Source organism: Papaver somniferum, unplaced genomic scaffold, assembly GCF_003573695.1.
Source record: "Papaver somniferum cultivar HN1 unplaced genomic scaffold, ASM357369v1 unplaced-scaffold_16, whole genome shotgun sequence".
In the NCBI taxonomy this organism is placed as follows: Eukaryota; Viridiplantae; Streptophyta; class Magnoliopsida; order Ranunculales; family Papaveraceae; genus Papaver; species Papaver somniferum.
In genome coordinates, this window is record NW_020625486.1 from 2,435,546 (window position 1) to 2,447,925 (window position 12,380).

Below are 12,380 nucleotides of genomic sequence, written 5' to 3' on the forward strand. Positions count from 1 at the left end.
AACCCAAATCTATATCGTAACCCAAGCCCGTCTCAACTATTAACCGTCGGATCTGATCCATCTACAAATCATCCGACGTCTTCTCCACTCCGACCATCAAATTTTCTACTCCTGTCCAACACACGAGCACCTAACACCACTTCCCCTACTCGAGCTCCAGCCAAACACTCCCTCTATCCAAAAATATCGATTTCCTCTTCCTCCCCTCACCGTTTGCAGAGAGCTCTGCAACCACTTTCCCCTCCCACCGCCACCTCGAGCTCTGCCTCACCCCTACCACCTTCCTGAACCACCCTACAAGAACAGAAACCAAAACCCATCATCACCACCAACTTTCTCTGATGTCAATCAATCGATTTCATCGATTTCACACATCCCTATTCATTGTTGGCGTGTGAAATTGAAGAAATAGGTTGAGAGCCATGAACGTAGGGATTGAAGATGCTAAATCCTAGAAGCATGGAGTGGAAATCAGTCGGAATGGGTAAGAAATTGACCCATCAATTCATGAATTTTTAAACCCTAATTTCTGCTGTCACTGTGGGGTGAAATTGATGTATAAATAGAGGTGTTTTTTGTGCTGTAAAAATCATGCCCGGTCTAGCCAGAGCACCAAGCTCTTAGTGTTCTGTAATTTTACCATTTCAGATGTTTCATCCAGTAGTATAATTTGATCATGTTTTAGTTCACTAAGCTAAGGTTGAGATGAAACCATAGCTTTGTACTATGTTATTTATGCTGTTTGTATGATTCTTGAATGCTTAAATTGTTCTAGAAAAGTTTCAATCTTGGTATGTCACATTTTGCTCTCACAGTGCATGCCATGTATGCATTGTAGTTAGGATAAAACTATGTGATTATACCACAACTCATGCCTTAGAGACCGTTATGAATCCTCTGACTAGTTGTGCTTTAGTTAGATAGTTAGTGCTTAGGGTTGATATCTTAGTTGTGACTGATTCATCCACTGGTGAAACACCTTAGGTAAAAGGGAAGACTAGAATCTTCACCCTTACCTGCTATAAGGACAAGAATGATGCTATCAGCTGAGTTCATAGTGTAGGTTAATGGTGGAATCAAGACCTTAGCTTGCCTTCTCACAACTGTTATTCATCTTACTCAAACTAGTTTCAGTCACCAGTAGTCTGTAGTGTTCTCTGTCCTTAGTTTAGTTACTGAAATCAACTGTGAGTTGTGTGTTAGCACAACCAAAAATCTCTTTTGTCACTTTTGTCACTTAGAAATCAGTTAGTATAAGATCATAGCTTCAACTTTAGCACCCACCTTGTCCCTGTGGATTCGACCTGTTCTTGCACACACACACTACAATAGACAACTGTGCACTTGCAGTTATAACTCATAGTTGTAGGTAACTTCACAAGTCTACCAAGTTTTTGGCGCCGTTGCCGGGGACTTGGCTGCTGTGTGGTTGAAGCTTTGTGTATCTTGCTTTGCTGTTTTCTGTTTTCCTTGCTGTTCATCTTAGTTTTTCTTTACATACATCTTAGCTAACTTACTGTGCATTTAGTGTAAGCATATTTGCTGTTTTTCCTTTGGCTGTATAACCTGCTGTGTAGTTGAAAATTTTTCTTTGCCTTGCTTTTCTGTGCAGTTGCATATCTTGCATAACTTGCATAATTTTCTGCCATTTGCATCTGTCTACCACCTGCATCTCATGCTGTAGTTAATAGCATTTTAGCATCTGTAGTTGTAACTTAGTAATCATTTTAGTCTTGTAAATATTAGTTAGTAATCATCTGTAGTTGTTCATTAACTTTGCTACTTAGCTATACCTTGCATCCTAGCATTAGCATTCTGTTCTGTATCATTATCATTTCCATTCTGTGTAGCTGTAGCATCACTGCATCATCTTAGACATTTGCATAATCTCTTCTCAATTGCTTAAACTGCACAACTCTGGAATCTGAAGCTTTTGTTGAGTTAGCAAGTACATGTGCTTCTCCTGCTGTGCTTCTCCTGCTGTGCTGCTGTGGAGCTGAGGCTGTGGAACTGCTGCTGTTGCTGCTGCTGCTGCTGCTGCCAAGGAGAGGAGTTGCTGCTGTTAAGGCCAGAGGAGCAAAACAGAGACAGGAGCTGCTGTTGCTGCTGCCTGCTGCTGTTGCTGCTTGCTGCTGCCAAGGAGAGGAGTTGCTGCTGTTAAGGCCAGAGGAGCAAAACAGAGACAGGAGCTCGTGGGCTGTGAGACCAAAAGCAATTGAGCATTTTACCCAGTTTACTGGGTTTGGTATTGTTTTCTCCCACTTAACTTCTGGGCTTGTAGCACATTCTGTTTCTGAAAATTTTCAAACCCAATTGCACTTTGTTTCTGAACTGTGGGCTTAAACCCAACTGCAAATTTAAACTCCTGCACTATGGGCTTAACCGAAACAAAAATTGAAAAACATTTTCCAAGCCCATTTGGGCCTCGTATTTTGGCTAAACTGTAAACCCAAAACCCAGCTGAACCCAGCTGGGCCTCGATCACTGAAATTTGGAAGGCTTTCACTGACTGTGGGCTGCAAATAGTGGGCCGTGTACTCAAATTCTTTATCCCATTAAAACCAAAAGTTTTCAGAACCCATTAAAAACCAAAGTTTTTTCAAACCCATTGAAATCCAGATTTTAAAACCCATTAAAACCAATTTCTTTCTAAACCCATGAAAACCAAATGTTTCCCACAAAAAACCAAATTCGAAAAATCCAGACCCATTAAAACCAAATAGTGGGCTTTGTAACATAGTTACCTAGCGTGTGAGCTTAATCATGTCAGAATTTTGGTCTGCTTCTGGGGATGGAAATAAATCTCTTAGAGAACTTGCTTATGGGCATGCGCCACATTATGAGCCTCCTACAGACCATGATGTCAATAGTTATAGGGATTGTTATGGACATTTTCATAGTCTTGAGCCTCAATACATATACCCTGATAACTATTCACACATGTATCAACCAACACAACCTGAAATCTATGCATGTACCTTATGTGGTGGTTTAGACCATCCTGTTGAGAACTGTTATATGTTGCATGATTTTAGACAATTTAGAGAGTCCCATGAAAATCCAAATTATGAAATGCCCACAAATTGTGAGGCTGGTAGTCATTGGGACCATAATCAATCCTTTGAGGGTTGCGATCAGTCTTTTATAAACCCTAATGACCACGCACACATGTACCAATCACCACAATTTGAACATAAAGAATTTTGTACTCCTATGAATTACGAATCTATCATAGAAGATCTCAGACTCATTGATCAAAGTAATGCTAGATGTGAATTGCGAATTCAGGCATGTTTAGATCAGATGTTGCTTAATATACAAATGGAGAAAATTCATGATAAGATGTTTGTTGTCCCTAATGAAGTGTCTAGTCCCATTCATGTAAATAATGTTGAATATGAACCTAACCTAGAGGAACATGAGTCGACTAAGGACACCACAATTGTTAATAGGGACCAATATGCATGTTACCATGATGATGATTATGATGATGATGTTATGTTAGAAGAACATGAAAATATTGTGGAAATTCAATAACATATGGTTTCTCGCCCTCGACCTTCATGAATGTTGTTTCTTCTAATTCTAATAATCATTGCAACTCATATGATTTTGAGATTGATTTGGGGCTTGTACAATTGTTCTTTGAAGATGAGCATGACGTAGGAAAAATTGAATCTTCTGTAGACACTAATGTTCCTATAATTGAAAATGAATTAGTTGTGCCTGATTCCATGCCTAAGTCACAATATGTTATTTCTTCTGATGTTGATGTGAGTACTTTGGACAATCATGATACCGATTTAGGTCTTGATGTTTTTCATGGTTATCTCCGGGGTTGTGATATCAAGAATAAAGGAACTAAGGTACTTCTATTATTGCGTTTGTTAGTTCCTGTGGTTCTCTTTATTAAAATTGGTCTGTGAATCTGGCATTAGAATATCTGTATTTTGTTACCCGTTGGTTAGTGATTGGCATGTTTTGTTGTGTTTTTAATCTGGATTAGCTTCATTAGGGAAGACAAATCCTGTTTAGACAGAATGTTATTTATCTTTTTTTATTTTTTTATTTTAAAATCGACACGGGAGAGGGACAATACATATTGGTTTTTTTATATTAGAATAAAGAAAACGGCCGACAACCGCTAGCTCCTTTCGTTTTTATAGTTTCAATGTTATTATGAAATATTTAAGGTATATAGTAGCATTGTGGAATTCTACATCCAGCCTTATACTTGTGGAAGTTATTGCTCTGCTTATCCAAGTTTTTGATTTCACGTTACAGTAAGAAATTTTTTAAATTAAAACTCGTTAAATTAATTATCTTTTTAAAATAATAATATTTAATGATCCTAATTAGACTTGTACAAGCTAAAATTTAACTCGTTAAATTAATAGATTTCTCTAGTTTCAGGGCTATTAATTTAAAGAATTTCTACTGTAGTTTTATTGGATCTTTGATCCAACTTATATACGTTTTTGTTACGTTAAATGGAGAAAATCAACAAGAAGAGGAAACGGCAGGCTAACAACCAGAAGAACATATCAAACGTATATACTGCTCTCTCCCCCTTTGCTTCTTCGATTTAGATTTTTTTTCCCTTTCTTTTTAGGGTCTAAATTTCCTAGTAATATGGATTGGTATAATTATAAATTATTGTCCTTTCTTCTTGCAGTATAAGAAGATAGAGCCAATTACTCCACCTGCTCCTTATGTTATTGTTGTTCATGGACCTCCCAAGGTAAGTAATTAATTAGTAGTGATTGAGATTAGTGTTTTTACCGGATGGAAATTCCGATTTGAATTTTAAGGCCTAAAAATGGGATCGACTTTGTAGGTTGGGAAATCCTTGTTGATCAAATCTCTAGTAAAGCATTATACCAACCATAATCTTACCGATGACACCACCCCAGGCCCCATTACGATTGTCGTCGGCTCAGGTATGTTTTCTTTTCTTACTTATTCTATTAACTAGACCACATCTGTCTGTCGTATTAGTTTCACAGACAGACTCATTGTGCCTTTTGTTTTTAGGCGAAGAACAAAGACGGATACAGTTTGTGGAGTGTCCTAACAATGTCAATGGCATGATTGATGCTTCAAAGTATGCCGACGCAATCATACTGCTCATCGACGTGAGTTATGGGTTTGAAATGGTATGTTACACTTTTACTTTTGTGATTTATCGTATTTTAATTGTGTTCCTTCTATGTATGTTCACAAGCTAGCTATTAACCAATAAGTTCGCCTTACTGGAATATGCCACTGTTGATCTCAGGAAACACTCGAGTTTGTTAACCTTTTAAAAGTTCACGGCATGCCCAAGCTTATTGGGGTGTTTACAAATCTTGACTGCTTTTTAAATAAAGATGTAAAGATTGAAGAAATGCGAACAGCGCGTTTCAAAAAACTTTTTAGGAATGAAATACATGAAGAAGCACAAATATTCTGCTTATCTGCTTCAGATGAAGATGAAAAGATGTAAGTATATTTGGATCAACATATCTAACTAGCTTCTGTTTTTTGATTGAATCGACGGAGTTACGGAAACAGTAAAAGGAAGATGAAAGGAATGTACAGCATGATTTCGTATCCAGCTTGTTTGTGGTTAACAGGTATCTGGAGATTGATATTTCCAAACTGGCAAGCTTCATATTGGGTATGGAATTCCATCCTATGTCATGGCGAGCTGCAAATCCTTATGTGCTGGTAGATTGTTTTGAAGATGTCACTCCTACAGAAAGATTGCACTTGGATAAAAACTGCGGTAAAAAAGAAACCGAGGTACTACTTCTATTACATTAAGTGATGACGATCTTGCTTTTATTTTTAGGTGATAAAGTTTGTGAACTTTTTTTATATAGGGCTCATCAACGTACGGAATAATCGGAACAAAAAAAAAGACACTTATTTACTTGCATTTTGTTCCATCGGTATACAAACTAACTTAGTGGTACTGTTACCTCAGGTGCATATTGCCGGCGTCGGTGACTTCCCTTTAGCTGGCGTGGCAAGTGTAGCTGAACCTCGCCCATTACCGCATATTGATGATCCAAAGGTACCAACTGCAGATATTTTAGTTTTGACTCTCTTTGGTTGAGATAAACAGTTCTTCATATCTATCTTCTAGACTATAGAAAGGTGGTATTCTGATATTTGGTGGGAACAATTATTTCGTTTCTGATGCAGATCGATATACCCGAACATCTTGATGAGGAAACTCACATGAAGAAAGAGATTATCAGAGTAGGGGCTTATCTAAAGTTTAAGATCTGCGATGTTCCTTGTGAGATGGTTAATAATCGTGATCCATGTCATCCTATTCTCGTTGGAGGTATCAGCCATGCAAAAAAACTGTCGAACGTATCTTGGTCAGTATATCCTTTTCTAATTGGTAAAAGGGAAGAGAGTTTATGTGCATACTTAAATATTTTGTTAGCGATGTTCATACATTTTTTGTTTTCCAGGCGAGATTTGAGAGACACAGTTTGTATATGAAATCATTGAGGACAAATGATCCTATCATTGTTTCAGTTGGATGGAGAAGGTATGTGACGATACCTATCTATGCCACAGAAGACTTGCATGAAACTCTCGAATTCACCCCTGAAGACAAGCCGTGTTGTGCAACGTTTTGGGGCCCTTTTGAAACTCCTGGAACTGGAGTTGTTGCTGTACAGAGTCTGGCAGATAGCAAGGCAGCTTTTCGCATTCAAGCAACCGGTGCAGTACTCGGTTTTACCAATGCCCCATATTGTGACATCAACGAGGATCATAGCTTATTCAACCCATTAATGACATCCCTGGAACCAAGCGACCGTGTTTGGACAGATGACACGGTTAGCTCCTAATCTTGACTGAGATAATTTAAGCTGCTAATTTTCACATTTAGCTGTTCATATCTAACTCTTTGTTGTTTCGCGGCAGAAGGAAAGCGAGAAAAGTAAAGCACACGTGGTGTGGGGTTCTCGGGAAAGAAAGATAGCAGACGAGGATCTGAGAAAAAAGATGTCAACGATACTAGAGGATAAGCTCAAGCTTACTTGTCAGAAGCGGAAGACGGATGAACCATGGCGTGCTGTGATAATTCTCGAACGTATGCATTTTGCTAACAGGGCGGAGTTTCTTGAGGCGTACCAGGTAACAAGTTGAGGATATTTATTGTTTTAATTGTTGATGGTTTGATGGTGTCTAACATCTGATTTAGTATGATTTACAGAAAAAGAAGGAGCAGGATATTCGTAACAATATAACTCGTGGGATGCCTACTAGATTTTTCGAGAGAAAGACAGGGAATATAGCTGTTGCCAATTGAGGACCAGGAAGGAAGAAAGAAAGAAATATGGAGGGAACATTGCTGTTGCGAACTAGTTTAAAATTGGCCTGTGGATCTGGCATTAAAATCTGTATTTAAGCGATCCCTTTGCTTACTTGCCACAAATGGGTTTAAAGTTTAGTATGGTTTAACCACAATCAAGTTCTATGTTTTGATTTGAAATGCAATCAATAATACTATACTCTACTTTGCACTTTTTAATATTTTTGATTTTTTGTATCCAAATTGGAATTTTGAAGGTCAAGGCCAAGCACCATGATTTAGAAAACAATCCATATGAAGACTCTATTGCCGTGTAAGTCAAAAGCGCTGACCTTGGCCAAACAAAAACTCAGCGTCCGTTTTTTCACTTATAAACTCTGGAAGAAAAAAAAACTCCGGTTTGGCACTTATAAACGACTCGACGGCTTGTAAGATGGGCCGACCATGTTATCACACCCGCCTTTGGCGGGTACCCTTCCTCACCGCTACGTTGTTCCGCCCTAAGTCAGGGGACGGAAACATTACAGTTGCTCCATCTAAGGACGCCTGAGACGAAGTAGAGGCTGGCTGGATTATTGGGAAACAGTTGTTCATCTCCTGCCTTGTGGATGAGAAAATACGAAAATCCCATGGATTTATATGCTTGCTCTTGTTCTCTATTCATCGTGTTAATGCATAAAACAAGATATCGGTTTGAAGTGTAACGGCAAGGTTAGGAGTACTGTCATATCTTAATTCATTGTAGAACCTTCCAAGCTTGAAGGGTTAAAACAACTTTTCTTGCCCAAAATTGGGAAAAGACAATATCCAGCCTTGTTCTCTGTACATCCCGGTGTAAATAGTAAATCAAGATGGTAATTTTAAAAATCACTTTATTTTTTTTACTTCTATTTAATATAATTTTTTTTGATGCTACGGCATAGGCCCGTCCTGTCCCTGACAGCGTAGCCACCGGTTTACTTCTTACTGAGCAACCTCGACCCGTCTGAAACCCATGTTAAAGTTAGTATAGTTACGTTTGAGCGGAGACTGCTGACCTCCTATTTGAGTGTCGGACTTCTGGCTAACTTGACTAACCCCTGATTGGGTTTTTTTTTTTTTTCTTTTACTTCTTTTTAAGAGAGAAAACCCACCGAAAAACATTATCTTCCTTCCCACTTAGTTAAGACCGGTCAGTCTTGAGCTGAAACTTCAAATTAGGGTTTGAAGAAGAGGAGGTTGTCTCTGATTCAGATCTATCTATACAAACAACTCCAAGGTATGTAGTTAATGCTTACAAGATTCATTACAAATCTCTGATGCAGATCTATCTATACAAACTTCAAATTAAGGCTTACAAGATTCATTACAAATCTCAATTTTAACCTGTAAATCTATGGTTTACAAGATTCTTTACAACTTTAAGGTATGCAAGGCTTACAAGAATCTCAATTTTCACATTCACATTCAGATTCAGTTTATTCAAAGAATAATTGAAAGTAAATCTAAGAGAGTAAGCAAGTTGTTCTTACTAACAAGTAAGGCAATAGCAGTAGAAAGGAAAAAGAAGAAGAGGGTTTTTATTAATAAGTGATTTTGGTTCTTGGTATGAGCGGGATCGGAAAAACATACCTTAACTCTGTATCTGAATTTCTAATAGATATGAGTTGGTGCAGCTGACCCATGGAGATCTTATATATATATATATATATATATATATATATATATTTTAATTCCCTCCCATGGCGATCTAACACCACATGGTAAGAGAGTTCTTCGAAATGCTGTATTTTGTCACTTGTTAAGTGTTTAACAAAGACGTTTTGATTCAACTGAGGTGGTAATCAACAAGGGTTAAGTTTTTAAGAAAGACATTTTAGAGCTGGAGATCGTCAAGTGTGCACAAGGTTTTTGCCTTTTGGTTGTGAGGGTTGTCAATCCAGAAGAAATTGAGGGGTGATTGTGGAGCTGAATCTCAAACCACATTAAGTTTGGACAACACAACAGTCAACTATCCCAGTTGCAGAATGCCAAGAAACTCCGTCTTTGGAGGCGTCAAATTTTCATGATCAGTTCAACCACAGAGACTCAGCCACTACTTCAGGTCTCATGGTAACTCTACTATATATTTATTTTATCTTTTAAGTCGACATTTGATTAACTTAAACAGTCCCAAGGGGGATCACTCGCCTCCCTGAAGTTTCAGAAAGAGGACGAAGCCAGGATAACCCTGTAGTGCAAACTAGTTGGCCGTAAGGCTTATCTGTTGCGATTTCCAAACGATCACTTCTGTTGGGGTCTACACCATATTTCTTCAAAAAAAATTTCTTGTTGCCGGTGTTTGGTTTATGCTCCTTATGCTCTCGTCCAAATCAATAATGACACACAACCTTTGGACACTATTTCATACGGCCACACAAATTTACACAACTTTCATTTCTGCCTACTCAATCTACTTGCTTAGTATTGACCATTCAAACTAATCCATATACTTCAAGTAGAGTGCAATCTAATTTATTCTTTCTCTTCCTATATGCAGACTTATGAAACAAATTAGAATGCTTTAAGCTGTCCAAAAGCGTAAAAAAGAGCATGGTGAATATGAGACATCTTATGTACCTAGTTGGTAAGTGAACAAGGAATTTTTGTAACACTACTAGCTCCAAGTTATCCATATTAGCACAAACTATTAGTCTCTTAATTGCCCAAATCAAATCTTAACTCCATTTATATGTTATTTTTTTCTTTTTCTTTCAGCAGTTGATTTATATATAGTTGTTGATAGCCTTACAAAATCTTGCCAAGATGATGAATGAAGAAGGACAAAGAAGGGATCCTTACATCTCCAGGACATGGTATTGTTCTGCCTCCTTTTTTTTTATTTGACGATTCGGTTACGTTTTCAGTTTTGGTTGGTTTTGAGAAGAATTGTATTTTTGTTGAATATTTGCAGTTCTGCAACAAATAGAATTATTACTGCAAAAGACCATGCTTATGTGCAGCTTAACATTGGTGATATTGATGAGAGTGGCAAATAAACTGGAGTTCTCTACCTTTGCCCTTGTTTCGTTTGTGCCCAGGTAATCATCTGTTGTGTGCAGTTTGATGCTGTTAGACTTTTGAGCTGGTTATGGTGAATTTTTCAAATGCGCATTGTGAGGTTTGGTGAGTTTATAAATGAAAGCAATAACTTTTTATAGTTATGAGGTATTCCCTTTATTATAACCTAGGGAAAGAAACAGAGAACAACTTAGTGGACAGTTGCATTTGATATAGGTACGCATTCTATTTGCAAGAAACTAGAAGAACCCAACTGTTTTGTTTTACCTTTTTCATATAAATAAACCTTACCATGGTGATTTACTTTGTGAATTTAGCTTTAAAAAGCTATTTGTAAAGGAGTAGATATTCCTTGAGCATTTTGTTCTACCAGACGCTTGTGCAGGCAATGATGGCCTCTACCATTTATCAACCAATGAGATGTTGAACTCAGGGAGTAAAATAGTGAATGTTTTTGAGTTGGTTTTGTTGTTGTTGCTGCTATTACCAACAACAATAGTCTGCGGATTGGATTTCCTAGTATGTCATAAGCTCAAAAGTCATAATGCTTAATAGCTTCTGTCAGCTATTCTCTAGACTTGATTCTATAAAGTAATTCTGCACATATTTTTACTGCATATTCACTTTTGATAGATAATGCATTCGTCTTATAATGAAAATATCTCAGAGTTTCTAGCAGTTAGCTGTATGTCATAAGCTCAAAAAAGTCATAATGATGTTACTTATTTGTTGAACATTTTATCATTTGACGGACTTAGGCTATTTTGCACTCTATTGCATACATAATAAATTTAGGTTGTCAATTTGATTGATCATCTACATTACTCTGTGGCACATGTTTTTGTTTTTTTATTTTGCCTTCCTAAGTTCTCTAGTTCGAACAGTAGAGAGTAGGGAGCCGCTGTATCTGAAATTGAATGTATTAAGACCACTGGGCATGTGTCGAGGGTGACCCAGTGCATTGAAGGGAGTAATCTTGGTGTGTTCCATACATAGGCTAGTTAACCATGATAAAAGCATTTAATTGTTAAACTGAAATTATGTTCGACTGAAACTATGCAAATACCTAGTTTGTATGGTTTATCACTTCTATTTGCTCAGGTCTGACTAGGTTTCATGTAGATGGTTTGAGGGCTTTTTCGGCTCTGTAAGAAACTGCAGAAGCCTTATATGGAGGCTGCAAGTATAGTCTTATACTTGATACTGACAGCATCTCCTTCTTGCTAATGGTGGGATTGGATACTGTTGAATCAGTGGCTAGTATATGTGGTTAAATTAGTGAACATATTTGCTACGAATGGCTTAATAGCTTCTGCAGCTATTCTTTAGACTTGATATTATAAAGTAATAATTGGGCACATATTTTCATGGCAGTGCATATGATCGGCTATGACAGAAGAAGAAAGTTGAAGTTGGTGCTTCTCAAGATCTGCGGGCGTGGATATTCAATGAACACCGCAATATTTAGTGTTTTTACATTTAATTAAGTTGAACATTTATTCGTAATTTTGTGTACGTTTTCATTTCAAGAATCATGAAAGTTAGTTTGATCTTGTGGTGCCAAACCCAATTGATGCACTTTCTATTTCTCAGGAGGGGATTATTTTTTATTCTTTTTTCCGCCTTACATTTGGTCAAATAGAATATATATGAGTAGGCAATTAAAGGGATCCTTCTAGGGTTGTTGGTTGTTTTTTTTTTTTGTCAGAAATCTTAATTCTGTGGGGGCGTTAGAATTCTTTGTACTACACGAGCACTAAGAAAACTCCCGGCAGCATCTTGCTGGTGTTTTCAATAATTCTTGTTGCAATAGGAAAGCTCTCTTTGCTGTGGTTAATGCAACACTTTCTTTTTTGCCAGGTGACTGTAAAATGATTGTTCATGTTTTTGAAATAATTGGCCATGGAAAATGGTTTACTCATTGTGTTATATTGGCTTCTTAGGCGTTATCAGCAGTTACTACTTCTCTTCAAAAGTTTGCAAAGCGGAGCCATTTAGTAAGAGTAAAATTACAAATTTGAAA

General features: G+C 37.4%; 2 protein-coding genes and 1 long non-coding RNA gene across 5 annotated transcripts; all 3 read left to right on the forward strand.

Moving 5' to 3' along the window:
- Positions 1 to 3,808: 3,808 nt before the first annotated feature.
- Positions 3,809 to 6,100, forward strand: LOC113337412 (ribosome biogenesis protein bms1-like). The gene is made up of 8 exons (XM_026583091.1): positions 3,809 to 3,866; positions 4,444 to 4,550; positions 4,676 to 4,741; positions 4,838 to 4,940; positions 5,035 to 5,156; positions 5,279 to 5,481; positions 5,616 to 5,784; positions 5,969 to 6,100. The coding sequence occupies exons 2-8, from the start codon at positions 4,491 to 4,493 to the stop codon at positions 6,098 to 6,100; spliced, it is 855 nt and encodes a 284-aa protein (XP_026438876.1). The 5' UTR covers positions 3,809 to 3,866; positions 4,444 to 4,490.
- LOC113337463 lies at positions 5,771 to 7,498 on the forward strand. Of its 2 annotated transcripts, none has more exons than XM_026583144.1 (6): positions 5,771 to 5,784; positions 5,969 to 6,058; positions 6,190 to 6,371; positions 6,468 to 6,839; positions 6,928 to 7,140; positions 7,220 to 7,498. In XM_026583144.1, exons 3-6 carry the CDS (start codon positions 6,312 to 6,314, stop codon positions 7,313 to 7,315), a joined length of 741 nt encoding a protein of 246 aa, XP_026438929.1. In that variant the 5' UTR covers positions 5,771 to 5,784; positions 5,969 to 6,058; positions 6,190 to 6,311; the 3' UTR covers positions 7,316 to 7,498. The 2 variants fall into 2 exon arrangements, with proteins under 2 accessions (XP_026438929.1, XP_026438930.1); XM_026583145.1 differs by having other exon boundaries at positions 6,931 to 7,140.
- Positions 7,499 to 8,447: 949 nt separating this feature from the next.
- Positions 8,448 to 11,984, forward strand: LOC113337353. Of its 2 annotated transcripts, none has more exons than XR_003354201.1 (5): positions 8,448 to 9,409; positions 9,837 to 9,923; positions 10,055 to 10,152; positions 10,251 to 10,377; positions 11,732 to 11,984. It is a non-coding gene; the product is annotated as an uncharacterized LOC113337353 (long non-coding RNA). The 2 variants fall into 2 exon arrangements; XR_003354200.1 differs by having other exon boundaries at positions 8,448 to 9,401.
- Positions 11,985 to 12,380: the final 396 nt, after the last annotated feature.